Source organism: Prionailurus viverrinus, chromosome B1 (genome assembly GCF_022837055.1).
Source record: "Prionailurus viverrinus isolate Anna chromosome B1, UM_Priviv_1.0, whole genome shotgun sequence".
Classification (NCBI taxonomy): domain Eukaryota; kingdom Metazoa; phylum Chordata; class Mammalia; order Carnivora; family Felidae; genus Prionailurus; species Prionailurus viverrinus.
In genome coordinates, this window is record NC_062564.1 from 136422523 (window position 1) to 136447184 (window position 24662).

At 35.9% G+C, this 24662-nt stretch overlaps 1 protein-coding gene across 8 annotated transcripts in view; it reads left to right on the top strand.

Moving 5' to 3' along the window:
• The window catches only part of WDFY3 (WD repeat and FYVE domain containing 3), a 280210-nt gene that overhangs the window by 131321 nt on the left and 124227 nt on the right, over positions 1 to 24662 (top strand). For all 8 annotated transcript variants that reach the window (XM_047855191.1, XM_047855189.1, XM_047855183.1 and 5 more), the window contains 6 exons: positions 410 to 602; positions 1839 to 2025; positions 4320 to 4486; positions 9956 to 10423; positions 11403 to 11504; positions 13582 to 13775. In XM_047855191.1, the coding sequence (XP_047711147.1) occupies positions 410 to 602; positions 1839 to 2025; positions 4320 to 4486; positions 9956 to 10423; positions 11403 to 11504; positions 13582 to 13775 (1311 nt within the window). The remainder of the gene's footprint in view (positions 1 to 409; positions 603 to 1838; positions 2026 to 4319; positions 4487 to 9955; positions 10424 to 11402; positions 11505 to 13581; positions 13776 to 24662) is intronic.

Here is a 24662-nt window from a genome sequence, read left to right on the forward strand (position 1 = left end):
AAAACTAAAATGTTGACCTCGAAAGTTACTGTTGATTTATTCTGTTTCAAAGAGTCAGTGTGCAAAAATACCACGGAGAGGAATAGATACACAGAAGGCTTGTCTTTCTTTCTTTCTTTCTTTCTTTCTTTCTTTCTTTCTTTCTTTCTTTCTTTCTTTCTTTCTTTCTTTCAATGAGCTGATAAAAGTAGGGCTGGCTTACTGTTTTACCATAACACACTTCTAAATTATAGGTGTCTTTTTTAATGCTGCCTAAGGTAGAGAACCCATCATTGTGGCTTTAATGATATCACTTAATACTAACCCTGAACTCTCGGGGTTTTTAATCATCAGATGTAGTCCTTTTCTGGCTCCTCCCTTTACCCAACCATTCATTTATTTAAATACAGATATGTTTTGTGTTTTTTAGATCTTAGTGAAACTCTGCAGTTTTGTTTCTCCGGCGGAAGAGCTGGCTCAAAAAGATGATCTCCAGCTTTTATTCAGTGCAATAACCTCTTGGTGCCCTCCCTACAACCTGCCGTGGAGGAAGAGTGCTGGAGAAGTCCTTATGACCATATCCCGTCACGGTCTTAGTGTCAATGTAGTGAAGTATATTCATGGTGAATATTTCTTTATGTTCATTTTAGGAGCTCTACGTTTCTTCCAGTTTTCTCTTCTTCATATGATGACAGATTGCTTTTTATTTCTCAGTTCTCTAAAGGTTCTATTTTAAATTAAAAACTATATTTGCCAGGAGAAAAAAAAATATTCTTTGTTTGTGAGGCATTTCAAATGTGAGAAATTTTTATATGTTCCAAACAGTAGATATATACAGACTTGAAATAATTTCATTGTCATGTAAATGTTTAATCATAATGTAAGTTCTGTGTCAGCCTATTCTTTCCTCCTCTTCTATGAAAAAAAACTATATTTGAGATACTATAGTTTAAAGCCTTTCTGAAGATACTTCATAAATGGATAACTATGTATCCAATGTAGCATAAATGAAATTAGGTAGATTCTTTACCAGCACTAAGGAGAAATTATCCATTCTGTTCAAGTCCTATATAAGTGTCAGCTGTAATGTCTTTATAGACATTTAAATGTCTAAATAGAAGACAATGTACCATCTCAAATACTTCACTTATTATATATTTTTTCCTGAAAACCCTTCAAAATAATTTTTAATACAACTTTTTTACTCACCTAACATCAGTCCTTCATTAAATGTTCTTGCCTCCGTTTCTGTGTTAAATCTTTTTAGCCTTTGTTATATGACACTGGGTTTTTTTAGACAAATAAATTTCATTACAGATATGAGAAAGTCTTTTTTGAAAAGCCTTCAATCCCCAATGTCAATAATAGGTACAACTTTGCTTTAAACGAGTAACAAGTAGTGCAAGCATAATTTAAAAAATTTTATTTCCCGAAGTATTTCTGTATCTCATTGTCCGTATTCACTCTAATTTTAGCTTTTAAACTAGTTATGGATTTTTATTTTTAAACATAGAAGATAGGGTTTTTTTCTCTTTCTTTGACTATACTAATATAAAAGGTCAAAAATGTCATTTGGCAGCATTTTGTTTATTGAAAAATATCCAAATATGGTGTAAAAACTAGATAAATGTCAACTATTTTCCAACATTTCCTGTTTTACCCTTTGTTTACTACTTAGAGGCAGAGCTTTTCCAATGAATATATATATCATTTTTACTTTTAGAATGTGTAACATTTATCTTATAATATTTCATAGATTAATAATGTTTCACTTAATGTTTTATTAAACACTGTTAAGAATCAAAATTTTCTTAAGCAATTGACATAAATAATATATATTTAATTCTTAATTCTTACAGAAAAAGAATGTTTATCTACATGTGTTCAGAATATGCAGCAATCAGATGACCTGTCTCCCCTAGAAATTGTTGAAATGTTTGCTGGGCTTTCTTGTTTCCTCAAAGATTCCAGTGATGTTTCCCAAACTCTTTTGGATGATTTTCGGATATGGCAAGGATATAATTTCCTTTGTGATCTCTTGCTTAGGTAAAATCCCACAATTTAAGAACATATTTTAAATGTCTACTCAGTTTTTTTCATCATTGGGAACAGCGTGGTTTGGGGTTATGGAAAAAAAGGAATTAATGATTTAGTTAATGTATACTTTATCCCCTTGACTTTAATCACTTCTTTTTATTCCTGTTCTGTCAACAGAGTACAAAAAGTGAGTTTAAACTGACAAATGCGGGCTACAAACTTGGTGGAGTTAGTGGTTAGGTGTGAAAGTGTATGTACTCTTTGGTAGCTGAGGAAAAAGAGCTTAGGTGAACTAATGAACATCTTCATAAAGTGTAAACGCTTCTCGCTTAGTTACATTTTTAGTATTTCTTACTATACCAATGGTTTATTAATGCAGTGAATAAGAATAATTATGTAGATTGAATGAGACCTTACAAATGTATATATAAAACAAAATGTTTCACTAGCCCCCTTTTCCACCCCAAATGTTTTATACGTATCGTGGGAAAATGGCTGGTTGGAATTTTATTAGGAAGAAAATACTCATGCCTCATTAGTTGTTTTGGCTCTTTACTTACTTGTAAATCATTTGGTTTGTTGTAAGCCGGTACTATTTTGTAAACTCCTTATATGTAACACCAGTTTAACCCAGTTGCCAGTACTACTAGGCAACTTCCCAGAAGAGAATTTTGCATATATACCCTAATTTACAAAGGAGGACATAAAAGTTGATGAAATAAGCCTTTCACATTACTAGAGGGTGTTAATTGGTGTAATCCTCTGAGGACACAGGTTGGTCAGATATTATCAAGAGCCTCAAAAATGTCGATACTCTTGATAGAATAAATTCACTTATGTTTATTAATCCTAAAAATATAATTGTGAATATTGTAGGCAAAACTTTATGCATATTAATGATTCTGAATTCTGATTTCTGCTGGCCGTCCCCCGTCTCTCTCTCTCTCTCTCTCCCCAAATTTGTGGTTGGCTCTTCATGGCCATTAAAAGAATATGTAAAGAGATTTTATATAAATGGAAGAGCATTTGTATTGACACTGGTAAATGGAAAAAACAGGTTATAAAATTCTTTATATGGTATAAAAATAACTACTATTAAGACCAAACTTTTTACAATAAAAAAGTACATAAACCATATCAAAATGTCTAAGTTATGAGCCTAAGCATATTTCTTTTCTACTTTTGTACATTCTCCAGCTTTATTAATTTTTTTTTGAAGTTTATTTATTTTCAGAGAAAGAGAGAAAGGGGGGAGGGGCAGAAAAAAAGGGAGAGAGAGAATCCCAAGTAGACTCCATGCTGTTAGTGCAGAGCTAGATGCAGGGCTCTGTTCCATGAACCTTGCTTGAGATCATGACCTGAGCTGAAATCAAGAGTCAGACACTTAACTGACTGAGCCACGCAGGTGCCCCTCTCCAGTTTTATTTTAATGAGAATAATTAGTTCTATTAGGAAGCCCTAGTAAATCTTACTCTTTAAAAAAGATAGTTTTGCACCCCATTTTGTGTTCTCAAGCCACAGTCAAGAAATAATTCCATAATGACTCCAAATGTTCTTTTAAAGAAACATTGTTTTAAAAAATTGTTAGACTCTAAGGACTATTTAGTGTATTCTAATAAGTACCTGAATTAATTAATACAGATAAAGACTTAAAACTTTCCAAGAAATTAATTTTTGAAAGTTAACTGAGAAATTGTCTTTGGAAAGAAATGGTCAATAAGATTTTTGGTTGTAAACAGTGAAACTTTATAACCTTGGAAATTTAGGAAACTTAAGAGAGATTTAATCTAATTCTTTTATTTTGAAAAAATTTTTTTAACATTTATTTATTTTTGAGACAAAGAGAGACAGAGCATGAATGGGGAAGGGTCAGAGAGAGGGAGACACAGAATCCGAAACAGGCTTCAGGCTCTGAGCTGTCAACACAGAGCCCGACACGGGGCTCGAACTCACGGACCGCGAGATCATAACCTGAGCCGAAGTCGGCCGCTTAACTGACTGAGCCACCCAGGCGCCCCTAATTCTTTTATTTTGTAGATACTTTCTACCAAAGGCTAAAGTGAGCTATCTAAAATAACACTGTTAAATGTAAAATCAGCACGCTTTCATTATGGTGTAATGTCTTATAATAAAATTTATAGATTTTAAAAAATAGTATGTTTTTATATAGGAAAACTTGTACGATGAAACCTCTTGGAGTGCTTTATATATTATTGCATGTACAAATTGAAATTTTCTTTCTGTGTTAAATTTGAAAATACAACAAGAGAGAAAAAATATTTTCTAAACCTTACTTTTCCTAGATTGGAACAAGCAAAAGAAGCAGAATCCAAAGATGCCTTGAAAGATCTGGTTAATCTGATAACTTCCCTAACAACATATGGTGTCAATGAACTAAAACCAGCTGGTATTACCACAGGGGCACCCTTTCTATTGCCTGGATTTGCAGTACCTCAGCCTGCAGGCAAAGGTGAGTCCTTTTTTTTGTTTGTTATTTTCCCCTGTTTTGAGCCACTCAGAGAAACAGAGACAGAATAAATTAGTTTGACTTTGATTTCTCTTTATGGTACATGTGTAAAGGTAATATGCTGTTTTTCATTAGAGTTAATGGTTTCTTTATGGTGCAAGTTCTTAAGTGACAGTCTTTAGCAGATCAAATACTTTAAATATATATATATATATATATATATATACATATATATATATATATATACATATATATATATATATACACACACACACACACATACACATATATACACATATGTATATAAAATGAAAATATAACATCAGTGAAATTTACATCTTAATATTTCATCTTAACATTCAAACAACAGTCGGAACATGCCTTTTTTGAACATTGGCATGCTAAAGCATTTCCAATTTACATGGTTGGAACTTGAGTAACACGCTGATTGCCATGTTTTTCTCTAGAAGATATAAACAGAAAGCATGAGGTACAAGTGCTTATATTGTAAAACTGAGCAATGTAGGTATAAAGAAGTTATATTATTTCAGGTCAGAGAATAAATTTTATAGTTCAGATTTCCTAACTTTGATTCTTTTACTAAGAAACCTTGTTTAGTTAATAACATTTAGTTACCTAAGAGTGCAAGCTAGTTTTACTGTTTATTTTTTTTTTTATAAAAAATATTTTTTTTAATGTTTATTTCTGGGAGACAGAGTACAAACAGGGAGGGGCAGAGAGAGAGGAAGACACAGAATCTGAAACAGGCTCCAGGCTCCAAGCTGTCAGCACAGAGCCTGACATGGGGCTCAAACCCACAATGTGGGGGATCAAGACATGGGTTGAAGTCAGATGCTTAACCGACTGAGCCACCCAAGTGCCCTATTTATTTTAAATGCCTAATAACTGTTATGGAATATAATAAGCCTCAAGGCCTCTCATAGTTTCTTTCCTGTGATTGTCACTAAATATTCAATATAGTTATGATATTTGGGCATAAAATTTAGCCAGAAGATATCAACATGTGTGATTGTTTAAATTCCACAGTGTGTTATCTATGTATTTTATGACATAGAAGTTAATGGTTATAAATTTTTTTATTCAGTGAGAATAAATGGATATACTAGAAAGTCCTAAATTTAATTCGCTGGAGAAAATTCTATTGAAAAGTCATGAGTTAGGTTGGAGTTGTCAGACAGACTTCCTACAGTGACTTGTACTGTCAGTCTGTAGGTTGTACAGAACTCTTCAAGTGAGTCTTTGTGCAGTAAGTAGAAATCCAGGCATATCTTACTGAGTAGTTAAGCGTTTCATTTTATTTAATTATTAAGAAAAAAATAGGACTCTCAAAAAACTTCTAATTTACAGACTGTAGCTTGATTATTCTACAACTATTTGAGTTAATTTAAAAATATTTCACAGTATTCTTCCAATTTTAAACTTTATTATTGTTTCACTTGGTTAATCCGATCATGATAGTGGTATAATAGCTGGTTATATTCGCATAATTTTGCAATGAGAGAATTAATGCAGCAAAATTAACCTTCCTCGTATGTCTGCCTTATATTGTCCCATCTGTAACTGGGATAGTAAAATACATAACCTTGCAGGGTTAACTGTGAGAATCCAGTGACCTAATGTGAACGAAAGCAAGGTTAACTAGAAAGGACAGTGCCCTAAGAATCAGAATTCATATGATTGTGAGTTATCTAACCTTTCTAAATATCACTTTCTTCTTCAGAAAAATTAATATAATATTCTATAAAATGAATGGATCAGGATAGATCATTTTGAGTTTCAGTTATAACTCAAAAGATAGCTATATCCCATGGCCTGCATTGTAGGGTTAATGTGCTGACTAAAGGAGATAGCTCTATTCACATAAAGAGAGTATGGAATGTCTTTTTTCTCTGGTCAATAGTTGAGACATAATTGGCATATATTAAAATTTGTCAATTTTTAGTGTCGAATCTGATGCGTTTTCATAAAGGCATATGGTTGTGCAATCACCACCATAATCATGATATGGAATATGCCCACCCTTCTAAAAATTTACTTGTTTCCCTTTCCATTCAGTCCCTGCTTTCCCACCAACTTGCTAGCAACCGTTGATCTCCTTTGGTGTTGCCCTTTCTAGAATTTCATAAACTGGAGTCATAGAGTATGTAGTTTTTTGTATTTGGCTTCTTTCACTTTTGTGATTCATTCATATTATTTCGTGTATCTGAAGTTCCTTTTTTGGATAGTATTTCATTTGGATATGTCACAATTTGTTTACCCATTCACCAATTGACAGCATTTATTTAACTCATGAATAAAGCTACTGTGAACATTTATATGAAGCAAGTCTTTGTGGGGACATATATTTTCATTTCTTTGGGGTAAATACCAAGCAGTAGAATTGCTGGGTCATATGGTAAATGAATATTTAACTTTACAAGAAACTGCCAGACTGTTTTCTGAAGTACTCACACCAGCAGTGTAAGAAAATTTGCTTTACATCCTCAGCAGCACTAATGGTGTTAGTCTTTTTAATTTAGGTAATCTAGTGAGTATGTAGTAGTATCTCGTTGTTTCCTAATTTACATTTTTCTAAATGATTTTGAGCATCTTTTAATGTGTTATTTGCCATTTGTATCTCTACTGGGGTTCAGATCTCTGTGCCCAGTGTTTGATAGGATTGTTTATTCTGGGATTTTAAGAGTTCTTTAGATATTCTGGATAAATCGTTTATAAGATATATGTATTTTTTGTGTTATAGTATGTTTTCCCGATCTTAACTTGGCCTTTTTTTCTTAGTGGCATCTTTAGAAGAATGTAACTTTTAATTTTGATAAAGTCCAGTTTATCATTTTAAAAATATTTTGTAGGGAGGCACTTGGGTGGCTCAGTTGGTGAAGTGTCCAACTTTAGCTCGGGTCATGATCTCACAGTTCTTGGGTTTGAGCCTCACATTGAGTTCTCTGCTGTCATTGTGGAGCCTAGAATCTGCTTTGGATCCTCTGTCTCCCTCTCTCTCTGCCCTTCCCCAGCTCGTGCATACGTGTTCGCTCACACTCTCTCTCTCTCTCTCTCAAAAATAAATAAACATTAAAAAAAATATTTTGTAGGTTTGACCTCAGATTGAAAAAATGTTACTTAACCCCAAATCCGTAAAATGTGTGTTTTCTTCTAGGAGTTTCATATTTTGATTCTTATATCAACATCTGTGATACATTTTAAGTTAATATTTGTATATGGCAGAGAATACGGTTTTTTTCTTCCAGTTTGGGTATCCAAGACCTTTTGTTGAAAAGACCATGTATAGGGTGCCTGGGTGGCTCAGTCAGTTAAGCGTCCGACTCTTGATTTGGGCTCAGGCCATGATCTCATGGTTTGTGAGATCGAGCCCCATGTGGGGCTCTGTGCTGATGGCATAGAGCCTTCTTGGAATTCTGTCTCTCCTCCTCTCTTCCTCTCCCTCCCTCTCTCTCTACCTCTCTCTCTCAAAATAAAAAAAAAAAGGGGGGGGAGACCATGTACAAACATATATCTGGGATTCTTTTTCAGTTCTGCTCCATGGATCAATGTGTGTCTGTCCTTAAGCCAAAACTATAATTTCTTGGTTACTGTATCTTTTTTTTCTTTTTACTGTATCTTTAAAATAAGTCTTAGAGTCATTTTAAATTGTCTAATTTTGTTTTTCTTTTTCAAAATCACTTTGACTTTTCTATATCCTTTGAACTCCATATAAATTTAATCATGTCAAATTTTGAAAACAAAAAACAAAAGCCTGAGACTGAGAGTTGACTGAGAATACTTAGAATGTAGATCAATTTGGGGAGAATTGACATCTTAACAATACTAAATCTTCCAATCCTTTTCATTTTTTAAAGAATGTCCACGCCAGGGGGCACCTGGGTGTCTCAGTCAGTTGAGCTTCCAACTTCAGCTCAGGTCATGATCTCGTGGTCCATGAGTTCAAGCCCCACATCGGGCTCTGTGCTGACTCCTCAGACCTGGAGCCTGCTTCGGATTTTGTGTCTCCCTCTCTCTCTGCCCTTCCCCCGCTCACTCTCTGTCTCTCAAAAATAAATAAACGTTAAAATATATATATGTATATATACTAAAAAGAATGTCCAAGCCAGGATTAGTTTTTCTAGTTCTGTGTTTATCTTCTTTTTAGTTTTTTTTTTTTTTTTTTTTTTATGTTTTAAGTTTATTTATTTATTTTGAGAGAAAGAGCACAAGTGAAGGCGGAACAGGAGGAAGGAGAGAGAGAGAGAATCCCAAGCAGGCTCCACACTGTCAGACAGAGCCTGATGACATGGGGCTCAAATTCACGAATTTGAGATAATGACCTGAGCCGAAACTGACTGAGCCACCAGGCGTCCCTGTTTGTCTTCATTTAAAAATCCAGCTTTTTCTTTAAGGCACTATGTTAATTTCTTGACACTATGTTAATTTTTTGGTCATTTAACAAATGACCTATACTTCTAATAGTTGTGGGGCTGGGGACAGTTTTTAGAGGCAAACAGTTGTTTTCAGGTGCTTCGCATACTTTCTATTTTAATTTCTGTATAATTATTTTTACTAATTTGCCTCACAAGAGCCATGTATACAGATTTTTTTTAAGTTGGTGTGTTTGAAAACCAGATGTTTAAAAATATAGCTAATAGCTAGCCATAAATTGCTTTAAGAAACATACACATAAAGAAATTGCACTTCTAGCTTGAAAACAAAATAAATTTTCAAATTAAAATTTATGGAGGTTCTAGTGTAGTAATTATAAAGGGAAAACTGGAACTTAGAGAATTTTCAGACCCCTGTTTTCCTGACTGCATTCTTGCTGCTCTCTGGCCTCCGGCTTCAGGCTAAAGGTTTTTTCTTGAGAGGTAACTGTTCTTACAGACAAGGTCTGTCTTGCAGATAATAAGAAGTGAAATCCCTGCACATTTCCAAATTCTGAAGCCTGGGCTTACATAACATGCTTTATTCTCTGTAACAGTCTAACGTTTCAACATATACTATTCTTGAATTGGAATATTCATAATGATGCATTAAAAGTTTAATCAGTATTGTTATTTTTAATGAAATGACTGAAGCTAATTAGTAGGTAATTTAAGAATTTTTGTGGGGGTGCCTGGGTGGCGCAGTCGGTTAAGCGTCCGACTTCAGCCAGGTCATGATCTCGCGGTCCGTGAGTTCGAGCCCCGCGTCAGGCTCTGGGCTGATGGCTCGGAGCCTGGAGCCTGTTTCCCATTCTGTGTCTCCCTCTCTCTCTGCCCCTCCCCCGTTCATGCTCTGTCTCTCTCTGTCCCAAAAATAAATAAATGTTGGAAAAAAAAAAAAAAGAATTTTTGTGAAAATGGGATGTGTTCTTAGTAAATAGTTGATAAATATTACAATTCATGATCTGTTTAACTAGACTAGTTTGCCACAATTTAAAATGTCACATAGTACCTACTTTTGTGTTCTTGTTTTCCATTTTAGGTCACAGTGTGAGAAACATCCAAGCCTTTGCAGTTCTTCAGAATGCATTTTTAAAAGCAAAAACCAACTTCCTTGCCCAAATCATTCTTGATGCCATCACAAATATTTACATGGCTGACAATGCCAATTACTTCATCCTGGAGTCACAGCACACACTGTCACAGTTTGCAGAAAAGATTTCTAAGCTCCCAGAAGTACAAAGCAAATACTTTGAGATGCTGGAGTTTGTTGTTTTTAGCTTGAATTATATCCCTTGTAAAGAACTCATTAGCGTTAGCATCCTCTTAAAATCTAGCTCTTCTTACCACTGTAGCATTATTGCAATGAAGACGCTTCTTAAGTTTACACGACATGACTACATATTTAAAGATGTGTTCAGGGAGGTGGGCCTTCTGGAGGTCATGGTAAACCTTTTGCACAAATATGCTGCTCTCTTGAAGGATCCAACTCAGGCACTAAATGAACAAGGTAAAGCATTTTCCATTCACTTTTTATGATAAAAGGGTTTGGGCGGCATGTTTTGTTCATGTTTTGCCATTTATTTGGCTATAGATTTGAATGACTTACTCATCTGCATTGTGATATCCTTGCAAATAATTCACACAGTTAACTTGTTCATTCAACCTCTGTTAGGGAATTGGGAAGGAGCAGGGGCCATTGTAGTAGAAAATAATTTACGGTAAAAATTAAGGGAAACATGGTCCACATGACTCATGGCTGCTACTTTCTGCTTCTAAGAGGGAATTTAAAAAGCTCCTAGAAAGATTTGGAAAGTTTAGGTGCCTCAAAGTGTTTTTAATTACAGAGAACAAAAAAATATATATCTTTTTAGTCATGTTATGTATATACACGTGTATTATTATTTAGGTACCGTAAATTTGATATTTTTCATCCTTTCTAATAAATCCAATAAAAGCATAGCAGTTTCTGGCATTTAAGTATTAAATATGTTGAATTAATATAGTTTGAATAGATGCACTATTCATTAACTTTTCTTTCTCTTTGGTGCCTTAAAATCTAGCATCCTCTTGTTAACTGCTTTGATTAGGAAAGCCTTTGTGAGAAAAATACTTTTAACTTTGGCATCCCCTCCTTTTTTTAAGTTTTTATTTGAATTCCAGTTAACATATAGTGTTATATCAGTTTCAGGTGAATGATCTAGTGACTCAGCAATTCCATATATCACCCAGTGTTGACATTTTCCTTTTTAATATTTGTTAGACAGTTGTAACTTTCTAGCCACACCAAAATAAAACCTGTGAACACTGATTTTGACTTTATTTTGGTAGCCAGTAGACATGTGCATCATTTTTAAAGGTTGCATTATATCAATTGCATTAGTGGTAAAAGTGAATATTAAAGAAATAATTAAATTATCAAAAACCTGAATCAAAAACAAAATAAGCATACAACTTTTGTGATTTGAACCTTTGATCCTTTTTCCTAGGGGACTCAAGAAATAATAGTTCAGTTGAAGACCAAAAACACCTGGCTTTGTTGGTTATGGAGACCTTGACAGTGCTGCTTCAAGGATCAAACACAAATGCAGGTGACTAGCCAGGCTACTAGCAAATGCTTTTAGAGAGTGTTCTCTCTGATTTTATCTTCTCTAATGATTCTTGCTTCTGAAATGTCCTTATCACTTATAGAAAAAACTATTGATTCAGTGATGGTTCCATCCTATATAGAAATGCAAGACTTTCAACCTTTATAAGTCTATTGACAAAGTATGTAACATTATTATTATTTCAAAATATGTTCTTATATTTTATTGCTGTTTATAGTATGCCTTGTTTTTGAAATAGTTTGTTTTTTTATTTACATATTATACTCTTAGTTGAATGACTTTGCTTATTTTCCAAAATATCTGCTCTCTATGATGATTTTCTTAATTTTTAGTAATTCAACTTAAAGTATTATAATGTTACATCTTTAAGGAAGTATTGAAAAGTGATTCTCTAATAAAACTTACCTCTCCCAGGTAAAAAGGATTTATTAAGTCTTTATCTTCGGCCTCAACTTCTCTTCAGTTCTTTTCTGCCCATCATTGACAGTCCACTTGTATTTGTAAAATACCACTCTTGCTCTTAAAAAAAGATTACTTGAAATTTTAGCCAACATCAGAAATCTCTCAGGCAACAATGTCAATACAGTTCAAGAAGAGCATTGGGAAGATGAATCGAGATGAATAGGCTGGGTTCAGATCATAGAGAGCCTTTTAGGCCATGCCAAGGAAATGTGAATTGTATTTTAAGTATTATGGGAAGCCACAAATGGATGAATGAGTGAGCGAACAAATAAGTGAGCTAGTGAACACATGCATGTCTATTTGCCTGAGTATGCAAAGGAACTCAATATTCAACATATTTAATATGTATTGTGTGTCCCAGGCACCATGCTAAGTGTTAGCGATACAAAGATGATTCTTGCCCTGAAGGAATTACCACCGGATAGAAAAAGATGTAAACATGTAATTATATGTCATTACTTAAATACAGTTTTGGCAAATGCCAAAACAGAGTTGAATGAATTCAGTAGGTAATTTAAGAATGATATTACTAACTATGTGATCTTGGGCACATAGTGCTTTGCTCACAGTTAAGTGTTCGGAAAATAATAGCCATTATGATTATGTAATGCGGACTAACTGGCCACCTGGAAGTAAATACATGGCTTTCCGTGTGCTAAACCTCAGCACATGACTTAAACGCTCACTTCTTACAAAGTTTGCAAAGAGAAAGTCATGAAGTTGAGAGGACAGTGGCTGCTACAGCAAAATACACTGACATCTTTTCACTCAGGAAACATTTATAAAAATACAGACTTGGAGGAAATCCCAAGTTTAATGGGGACCAAACATATAACCAAATAATACTAAACTGTTTGATATAAGTTATTGTAATAGTGGCATATACCAGGTACTCTAAAAGCATAAAGCTTTAAAGCTGGGCTATTTTAGGTATCAATCCTGTTCTGACACTTGCTAGCTGTGTGAACTTGGCCATGTTACTTAACTTCTGTATGTCTCATTTCCTCATCTGTATAACAGGGGATGAAGAATCAATCTACAAGGCTTTGGAGCAGTAAAGTGATTTCTTTTTATTATAGAGTTTGTCTTTTTTTATTCGTGTGCTCCACTTACTTGAAAAGTTTGGTTCCTTGCAATGTTACTCATTGTAGAATAATGTATTCCACTCCTTTCTTGCTACTATTTTGAATGTCTCATTCAGTTTAAATCTCATTTATTTGGGCTATTGTTCCTATGAGAGCTTTTTACACAAATTGATTTCCATTATTGTTCAGCTTAAAGCCTTTACATAAAAATATTGGGTCTCGTTGGAGGCTACCTGTGGAATTTCTGTATGTTCTAGATTTGGAGAATGTGAACATGGTGAACATATTAGGGTGTTATTCTTGCATTAAAGACATCTAGAGAGGATTTGGTTATGCCTTTGCTGACATCCCACAGTGCAGTTTTGTGTTGAATTTAAAAGGGGAAATGGTTGGGTGCATCTTATTTGCATTCTTTTGAGTTACTCCTCCTACAAAAAGATCAAATTTTAATTCATCTGATTTGTCTTAGAATGTTTTAAGTTAGCCCATGTTGTTCTTTTTTCTCTTTCAAGGAATTTTCCGGGAATTTGGAGGTGCGAGATGTGCACATAATATCGTGAAGTACCCTCAGTGCCGGCAGCATGCCCTGATGATTATCCAGCAGTTGGTGCTGTCCCCAAACGGGGAGGATGACATGGGCACTCTCCTGGGGTTAATGCACTCAGCCCCACCTACAGAATTGCAGTTGAAGACCGACATTTTAAGGGTAAGTCGAATAACCGTGTTGTTACTATTCTTACTGTTCTTTTACTGTTAATATCTGTGGTTATTTTTTAATAACTTAAAACTATCCTAAGCTATTCCTGTAGTTTTTCTTCAAGTCTAATAATATGCCAAAATCATAGTCGTAGAAGAAAAGCCAGTATCTTCTCTGGCCTCCAGGGTCCTCAGGATTCTGTCTCCTTCCCCTCTGACATCCTTTCCTCACACCCTTCCCCCATTCCTGGCACAGACATCACAGGTCGTATACCTACCTTCTAGAATCATATATTTCCTTCATTAACTTATGCTTTCTGCAATGAATTTCTCAGGAATAAGTTTATTTTTTTCTTTGTGCTGTGTACATTTCATCCTGTTTTGATAGTTGTTTTGAAAATGAATTTTATTTTATTAAAAAAATATTTTTAACGTTTATTAATTTTTTTTGAGAGCGAGAGAGAGAGTGTGCATGCCAAAGCAAGCGGGGAAGGGACAGAGAGGGAGAGAGTGAGAATCTGAAGCAGGCTCTGCACTGTCAGCACTGAGCCCAAAGCAGGGCTCTATCCCACGACTGTGAGAGCATGACATCAGGAGTCAGATGCTCAACCAACTGAGCCACACAAGCACCACTATGCATTTTATTTTAAAACACAATTAATCTGAGCACAACTCACAAACAAGAAGGAATTTACACGTGTGTCAATATTTAGGAACATTTGTATGTCAGAAAGGATTGTTTAGAAAAAAATAAGTGCCTTCAAATGATGTTAAGGTTGTCAGCTTTTTAAACATAACGTATTCCTTCTTTCTTGGTACCTTTTTAATTGGGTTTGTAAAACATTAGTAGATAGAGTTACCAAGAAGTAAGTAGCTGACCTGTAACTTTAAGGCAGCGTTGTTCTGTTTAGGGCAGCGTTGTTGAGGGGGGTGATCCTAATGTGTCGCATTTATTGACTTCCATGATGTGACTACTGCCACAGTGACCTGTTTCAGGCAATTAATGTGTTACTGAATGTGGATTGGGAAGAGACACACAATAGCACCCCATTGTAAAGTATCTTAAGAATACAGGTAATAGGGGCACCTGGGTGGCTCAGTCAGTTAAGTGTCTGACTCTTGATTTTGGCTCAGGTCACAATCTCACAGTTTGGGACATCAGTCGCTGTGTTGGGCTGTGTGTGACAGCTTGGAGCCTGCTTGGGATTCTCTTTCTCCCTCTCTATGACCCTTCTATACACCCCCACGGCACCTTATTGTATCTTGCTGTCTCAAAAATAAATATTAAAAAAATAAAGGGGCGCCTGGGTGGCTCAGTCGGTTGAGCATTCGACTTCGGTTCAGGTCATGATCTCACGGCTCATGAGTTCGAGCCCTGCGTCAGGCTCTATGCTGACAGCTCGGAGCCTGGAGCCTGCTTCAGATTCTGTGTCTCCCTCTCTCTCTGCCCCTCCCCCGCTCATGCTCTGTCTCTCTCTCTCTCAAAAATAAACACTCCAAAAAAAATTTTTTTTTTAATAAATAAATAAATTAATTAAAAAAAGAGTACAGGTAATAGTAAAATATAGAAAATAAGTAGGAAGTGATGAGTTTTGAGTATTTACTTTTAGTTTGTTTTTAAAATAATTTATTTAGGGGTGCCTGGGTGGTTCAGTCGGTTAGGTGTCTGACTTCAGCTCAGGTCATGATCTCACAGTCTGTGGGTTCGAGCTCCACATCAGGCTCTGTGCTGACAGCTCAGAGCCTGGAGCCTGCTTCGGATTCTGTGTCTCCCTCTCTCTCTGCCCCTCCCCTGTTCATGCTCTGTCTCTCTCTGTCTCAAAACTAAATAAAAATATTTAAATAAATTAATTAATTAAACAATTTATTTAGTTGTAAGTTATAGACCTTAATTTTTAATTATGGCTATGTTTTAACAACTAGCACATAAAATTCCAAAAATACAACACTTGCCTTTCAAGAGCCAGTATGAGCTGGCTCTAACATTCCACTGCTTTGAGGACAGGAGGGAGTGTGGGGTGAGGAGGATTGAGGGGACCTCGATTTCAATTCCCATTTTCACTGCATTCAGAACCGCCTCTTGGTGCCTCTGTTCAGCTGACACAACCACAGACCTATTGATTTAATTTGTAATTATTGGGGCAGAAACCCAAAATTCTGTATGTAGTATTTTATGATTCTGTCAATGCACAAATTTGAATTATATGCATTATGTTTATTGCAGATTCATATATAGCTGATGATTGTGTCTAACAACCACCTACCATCAACATTTCATTGTATCTTTAGGGTTTGCTCCTTACCATTAATTATTGACTTCAGCAGCATATTAGATTATTACCAGTATTTTAAAATTTTCAAATACTGAGATTATGCTATGATGATGTCAGGAGTGCCTGGAAAGTACCAGTTTTGAGGTAGTAGGAGATGAACTTATCCAGAAGTATGTAATACAGACTACTGGACTGAGGACTTTTGGACTCAGTCAATTGCTTTTCTAACGCTTAAGCCTAATTCTAACCTGTGATACGGTTTTCTGAATATTACTTTACCTCTGAACTCACCCTTCCTTCTATATACAATAATACTTGTACTGTTTCCCCAGTGTGTTTTTAAAGATGATGACAGTCATGGGCTTATATCAGGCACTTTGTTAACGCTTTTGCAGGTACATCCTGTGGAGAAAGTTATCGTTACTACCCTTACACAAGCGAAAACCCATGCACAGAAAGATTAAGTGGCTGACTGTAGTAAAACATTTTGTAACATTGGAGTCAGAATTTCAACCCGAGCATTCTGACTGTAGCCCTTGCATTTAATCTCCAGGCTAGATTATAAAATGTTTAAAAATAAAAAAAGTTACAAAATATTATGGTCATATGAGTTGATATTGCAAGTGTAAATACAGTTTATTAAATTTGACAAGGTGTGGAAACTGTACTATCAGATCCTATTATAATGGAAATTTATTGGCAGAATAATGGAAGGAATACATTGTACTTTAGAATTTTATTTATATATACAGATTGTATATTTTAAAATAATTAAGGCATAGTTATATATAATTTCTGTAGTATATTTTGAAAGGGTAATTATATGTATTAATATTTACCATTTCTCTTCTTCAAATACCATTAGAAATGGGAGACATTTTAATAAAATGACCTTTTCAAGAATAATGCTTGGAAAGGTTGTAAACTGCGTGTTAGGTAGTATTAAATATCCATGGTGTTCCAGTGGCTGAAACAGAGTGAAAAGGAACCCATGTGTCAGCACAGATTTCAGATTGTTGTTTGAGGCAGTAAGTGGCATGGTTAGGTGCACGAGTAGGGGCATCATTGCACCTGGGTTTATATCCCCTCATTGCCATTGTGTAAGCTGTAAAATTTTTGGCAAGTTATTTAACTGTGTTGAACCACATTTTAACTGGATAGTAATAGTGCCTAGCACACAGCATTATGGAGAGGTTTAAATAAGATAGTACACAACTAAAAGAAGTGTGTACATATTAAGAGCCCAGAAAATGTTAGGCAGTTTTATAATGTGTTATTTTTAATATTAAACTAAGTTAAAAGGTGTGGCAGTTCAGAGAAAAATTGTTCTAAAAGATTGTTTTACTTGCTTGACCTTCAGGTTTTATTTCACAGTACTTAGAGCTATTCTGGGCAAGAGCATGCTTTCAGCTATCAGACTCTAATTCACTTTGCAGGAGAGTCTGTCTAATAAGTCCTTTGAAGTGACTCGGCTTTCCAAAGTATCAGTATATGGTCACTTTATATGAGTTGAAATACTTCCGGTCTTGGCTGCCCTGATTTCTGATCCTTTCTAGAATAAATCAGTTTGCATACATACACAGTTATAAATGTTCGTGATTGTGTAAAATTATACTAGAATGTGTATTTTATTGGGGCGCCTGGGTGGCGCAGTCGGTTAAGCATCCGACTTCAGCCAGGTCACGATCTCACGGTCCGTGAGTTCGAGCCCCGCGTTGGGCTCTGGGCTGATGGCTCAGAGCCTGGAGCCTGTTTCCGATTCTGTGTCTCCCTCTCTCTCTGCCCCTCCCCCGTTCATGCTCTGTCTCTCTCTGTTCCAAAAATAAATAAACGTTGAGGAAAAAAAAAAAAAAAAGAATGTGTATTTTATTTATTTAATACAATTACTTTGTAAATATCACTGAATTTACTGACATCATTATCCATCAAAGACATAGGAAAACTTTTCCATCAGGATTTGGGTGTAGTCTTATTCTATCAAAAGAAATATGTGACAGTGTTTCCTAAAATTATCTCTTGCCTTTAATACATCTCTTAATTGAAGTGTAATTAATACACAGTGTTAAATTAGTTTCAGGTGTACAATATAATGATTCAACAATTCTATACATTACTCAGTGCTCATCACTATAAGTGTAATCTTAATTCTTTTCACCTGTTTCACCCATCCCTCCCCCCCCCCCCCCCCACCACCTCCCCTCTGGCAACTACCAGTTTATTCTATTTGAGTCTCTTTTTGTTGTATCTTTTTTTTCTTGTTTGTTTGCTTGCTTTCTTAAATTCCATGAATTATGGTATTTGTCTTTCTCTAACTTATTTCACTTAGCATTATACCCTTTAGATCCATTCATGTTGTTGCAAATGGAAAGATCTTCTTTTTTATGACTAATATTCCATTACATATATACACACCACATCTTATTTATCCATTCAACTATTGATGGACACTTGGGTTGCTCCCATATGTTGGCTGTTGTAAATAATGCTGTGGTAAACACAGGGGTACATACATCTTTTCGAATTAGTGTTTTTATTTTCTTTTTGTAAATACCCAGTAATGGAATTACTGGATCATATGGTATTTCTGTTTTTAATTTTTTTTTTTTTTTTTAATTTTTTTTTTTTTTTTCAACGTTTATTTATTTTTGGGACAGAGAGAGACAGAGCATGAACGGGGGAGGGGCAGAGAGAGAGGGAGACACAGAATCGGAAACAGGCTCCAGGCTCCGAGCCATCAGCCCAGAGCCCGACGCGGGGCTCGAACTCACGGACCGCGAGATCGTGACCTGGCTGAAGTCGGACGCTTAACCGACTGCGCCACCCAGGCGCCCCTGTTTTTAATTTTTTAAGCAACCTCCGTGCTCTTCTCCACAGTGGCTACACCAGTTTGTATTCCCGCCAGCAGCACATGAGTCTTCCCTTTTCTTTACATCCTCACCAACACTTGTTATTTCTTGTGTTTTTTATTTTAGCCATTCTGACAGGTATGAGATAATATTTTGTTGTTTTCATTTGCATTTACCTGATGATTAGTGAATTGGCTTACATACAATACCCAGTGCTCATCCCAACAAGTGTCCTCCTCAATGCCCATCACCCGTTTTCCCTCTCCCCCACGCCCTGTCCGCCCTCAGTTTGTTTCTGTATTTAAGAGTCTCTTGTGGTTTGCCTCCCTCCGTGTAACTGTTTGTTTTCCCCTTCCCTTCCCCCATGTTATTCTGTTAAGTTTCTCAAGATCCACATATGAATGAAAACATATGATATCTGTCCTTCTCTGACTGATTTATTTCACTCAGTATAATACCTTCCAATTCCATCCACGTTGCTGCAAATGGTATGATTTTGTTCTTTCTCATTGCCAAGCAGTATTCCATTGTATATATAAACGACATCTTCCTTATCCATTCATCAGTTGAAGGACATTTAGGCTCTTTCCATAAGGTGGCTATTGTGGCAAGCGCTGCTATAAACATGTGCCCCTATGCATCAGCACCCCTGTATCCCTTGGATAAATTCCTAGTAGTGTTATTGCTGGGTCATAGGGTAGTTCTATTTTTAATTATTTGAGGAATCTCCACACTGTTTTCCAGAGCAGCTGCAGTAGTTTGCATTCTCACCAATAATGCAAGAGGGTTCCCATCTCTCCACGTCCTCGCCAGCATCTGTAGTTTCCTGAGTTGTTCATTTTAGCCACTCTGACTGGTGTGAGGTGGTATCTCACTATGGCTTTGATTTCTGTTTCCCTGATGATGAATGACATTGAGCATCTTTTCATGTGCCTGTTGGCTATCTTGGTGTCTTCTTTAGAAAAGTGTCTGTTCATGTCTTTTACCCATTTCTTCACTGGATTATTTGTTTTTTGGGTGTGGAGTTTGGTAAGTTCTTTATAGATTTTGGATACCAGCCCTTAATCTGATGTATCATTTGCAAATATCTTTTCCCATTCCATCGGTTGCCTTTTAGTTTTGTTGATTGGTTCCTTGCAGTGCAGAAGCTTTTAATCTTGATAAGGTCCCAATGATGAGATCATTCTTGCTTTTAGTTCCTTGCCTTTGTAGATGTGTATAGCAAAAAATTGCTGCAGCTGAGGTCAAAGAGGTTGTTACCTGCTTTCTCCTCTAGGGTTTTGATGATTTCTTGTCTCACATTCAGGTCTTTCATCCATTTAGAGTTTATTTTTGTGTACGGTGTAAGAAAGTGGTCTAGTTTCATTGTTCTGCATGTTGCTGTCCAGTTCTCCCAGCACCATTTGTTAAAGAGACTGCCTTTTTTCCATCGGATACTCTTTCCTGCTTTGTCAAAGATTAGTTGGCCATACATTTGTGGGTCTAATTCTGGGTTCTCTGTTCTATTCCATTGGTCTATGTGTCTGTTTTTGTGCCAATACCATACTGCCCTGATGATTACAGCTTTGTAGTAGAGGCTAAAGTCTGGGATTGTGATGCCTCCCACTTTGGTTTTCTTCTTCAATATTACTTTGGCTGTTCAGGGTCTTTTGTGGTTCCATACAAATTTTAAGGGTTGTTTGTTCTAGCTTTGAGAAGAATGCCGGTGCAATTTTTGATTGGGATTGGACTGAATGTGTAGATTGCTTTGTGTACTATTGACATTTTAATAATGTTTATTCTTCCAATCCATGAGCGTGGAATGTTTTTCCATTTCTTTGTGTCTTCTTCAGTTTCCTTCATAAGCTTTCTATAATTTTCGGCATGCAAATCTTCTACATCTTTGGTTAGGTTTATTCCTTTATTTTATGGTTCTTGGTACAATTGTAAATGGGATCAGTGTCATTAATTCTCTTTCTGTTGCTTCATTATTGGTATAAAAATGCAACTGATTCCTGTACATTGATTTTGTACCCTGCGACTTTGCTGAATTCAGGTATCAGTTCTAGCAGTCTTTTGGTGGAGTCTTTCGGATTTTCCATGTAGAGTATCATGTCTGCAAAAAGTCAAAGTTTGACTTCTTCTTTGCCAATTTTGATGCCTTTGATTTCCTTTTGTTGTCTGATTGCTGATGCTAGGTCTTCCAACCCTATGTTAAACAACAGTGGTGAGAGTGGACATCCCTGTCATGTTCCTGATCTCAGGGGGAAAGCTCTCAGTTTTTCCCCATTGAGAATGATATTAGCTGTGGGCCTTTCATGTATGGTTTTTATGATGTTTAGGTATGTTCCTTCTATCCCAACTTTCTTAATGGTTTTTATTAGGAAAGGATGCTATATTTTGTCAGATGCTTTTTCTCCATCTATTGACAGGATCATATGGTTCTTTTCCTTTCTTTTATTAATGTGATGTATCACAGTGATTGATTTGCTAATATTGAACCAGCCCTGCAATCCAGGAATGAATCCCACTTGATCATGGTGAATAGTTCTTTTTATATGCTGTTGAATTCGATTTGTTAATATCTTGTTGAGAATTTTTGCATCCATGTTCATCAGGAATATTGGCCTGTAATTCTCCTTTTAGTGGGGTCTCTTTCTGGTTTGGGAATCAAGGTAATACTGCCTTCATGGAATGAATCTGGAAGTTTTCCTTCCGTTTTTTTTGAACAGCTTGAAAAGGGATAGGTATTAATTCTGCTTTAAATATCTGTTGAATTCCCCAGGGAAACCATCTGGTCCAGGGCTCTTATTTGTTGGGACATTTTTGATAACTGATGCAATTTCTTTACGAGTTATGGATCTATTCAAATTTTCTATTTCTTCCCGTTTGAGTTTTGGTAGTATGTGGGTGTCTAGGAAATTGTCCATTTCTTCCAGGTTGTCCGGTTTGTTAGCATATAATTTTTCATAGTATTCTATGATAATTGCTTGTAATTCTGAGGGATTGGTTGTGATAAATCCATTTTCATTTGTGATTTTATCTATTTGTGTCCTCTGTCTTTTTGAGAAGTCTGGCTGGGGGTTTATTAATTTTGTTTATTTTTCCAAAAAACCAACTCTTGGTTTCATTGATCTGTTCTACTATTTGTTTGGATCCTATATTGTTTATTTCTGCTCTTATCTTTATTATTTCTCTTTTTCTGCTGGGTTTGGCATTTGTTTGTTGTTCTTCTAGTTCCTTTAGGTGTTCCGTTAGATTTTGTATTTGGAATTTTTCTTTTTCTTGAGGTAGGCCTGGATTGCAATGTATTTTCCTCTTAGGACTGCTTTTGCTGCATCCCAAAGGGTTTGGATTGTTGTGTTTTCATTTTCAATTGTTTCCATGTATTTTTTAATTTCTTTGTTAATTGCCTGGTTGACCCATTTGTTCTTTAGTAAGATGTTCTTTAACCTTCATGCATTTGAAGGTTTTCCATACTTTTTCCTGTGTTGGATTTCAAGTTTCATAGCACTGTGATCCTTAAGTGTGCATAGTATGGTATCAATTCTTATATATTTATTGAGGTTTTGTGACCCAGTATGTGATCTCTCTTGGAGAATGTTCCATGTGCACTCAAGGAGAATGTATATTCTGCTTTAGGATGGAAAGTTCTAAATATATCTGTCAAGTTCATCTGGTCCAGTGTATCATTCAGGGCCATTGTTTCTTTATTGATTTTCTGTCTAGATGATCTGTCCGTTGTTGTAAGTGGAGTATTAAAGTCCCCTGCAATTACCACATTCTTACCAATAAGACTGCTTATGTTTGTGATTGATTGTTTTATATATTTAGGTGCTGCCGAATTCGGTGCATAGACATTTATAAGTGTTGGCACTTCTTGATGGATAGACCCCGTAATTATTTTAAAATCTAGTGTAAAATCTAGTTTGTCTGATATAAGTATGGCTACTCCAGCTTTCTTTTGACCTCCGGTAGCATGATAGATGGTTCTCCATCCCCTCACTTTCAATCTGAAGGTGTCCTCAGTTTTAAAATGGATCTCTTGTAGACAGCAAATAGATGGATTTTGGTTTTTTATCCATTTTAATACCCTTTGTCTTTTGATTGGAACTTTTAGTCCATTTACATTCAGTGTTATTACTGAGAGATATGGGTTTAGAGTCATTGTGTTGTCTGTAGGTTTCATGCTTGTAGCGATGTCTCTGGTACTTTGTCTCACAGGATCCCCCTTAGAATCTCTTGTAGGGCTGGTTTAGTGGTGATGAATTCCTTCAGTTTTTGTTTGTTTGGGAAAACCTTTATATCTCATTCTATTCTGAATGACAGGTTTACTGGATAAAGGATTCTTGCCTGCATATTTTTCCTGTTCATCACGTTGAAAGTTTCCTGCTCCTCCTTTTTAGCCTCCCAAGTTTTAGTAGATAGGTCTGCTGCTATCCTTATGTGTCTACCCTTGTATGTTAAGGCCCATTTTTCCCTAGCTGCTTTCAGAATTCTCTCTCTATCCTTGTATTTTGCCAGTTTCACTATGGTAACATCATGCAGAAGATCGATTCAAGTTACCTCTGAAGGGAGTTCTCTGTGCCTCCTGGATTTCATTGTCTGTTCCTTCCCCAGATCAGGGAAGTTTCAGCTATGATTTGTTCAAGCACAGTTTCAGCCCCTTTTCTCTCTCTTCTTCTTCTTCTGGAACTCCTATGATACAGATACTGTTGCATTTCATGGAATCACTTAGTTCTCTAATTCTCCCATTGTGATACAGAATTTTTTTATCTCTCTTTTTCTCAGCTTCCTCTTTTTCCATAATTTTATCTTCTAATTCACCTATTCTCCCCTCTGCCTGTTCAATTCTCACTGTCACTGCCTCCAGTTTATTTTACACCTCATTTACAGCACTTTTTAATTCATGACTATTTTTCAGTTCCTTGATCTCTGCAGCAATAGATTCTCGTCTGTCTTTGCTTTTTTCTAGCCCAGCAATTAATCTTATGACTATTTTTCTAAATTCTTATTCAGTTATACTGTTTCTATTTGTTTTGATCAGTTCTTTAGCTGTCATTTCTTCCTGGAATTTCTTTTGAGAATTCTTCCGTTCCATCATTTTGGCTAGTTTTCTGTCCCTTATGTGTCTTAAAAGCTTATTATGTGCCCTGTTTCTGCAAGCACTACTATATTAAAGAGGGGCCGTACACTGTCTAGGGCCTGGCCCTTCAGGAGGTGTTTTTTGGAGTTACTTATGTCTGTTATTGTGAGTTTGGTTACTTTATTTCCCTACTCATAGTGATGTTTTGGACCCTCCACCAGGTGTATTTTGATTGTCGAAGTAGCCCTGGAAGGGAAAACAAACAGACAAATAAACAAAAAACAAACAGAAAAAGAAAACACACAAACACAAAAAACCCAAAAACAAAAAGCCAGAAACGCCAGCTACCAGTAGACAACAGGGTGTAGGCATTGCTGATGGAAGAGGCATTATCCCATACAAAGAGAGAAACAACAGGGTGGGGAAAAAGAAAAAATAAAAATTGACCAGGCATAGAAACTATAGCCTTAATCTAGAGAGAGAGAAAGGAAAATAAGGAAGGAGGTATAGAACATGTATCAAGAGAATGGATTAAATATGTCTGCTTAAACAGACCAATAACCAGAGTAACCAGACTAGAGGAGGGAAGAAATAAGAAGAAAAGGATGAATGTATCTATATAGTAAGAATTGTCCAAGAATTAAACCAGGCAATGCAACAGAGCTTGTCTGGAGCAAGGGCTATCTGGTTCATCAGCATTAATCCCACTCTAG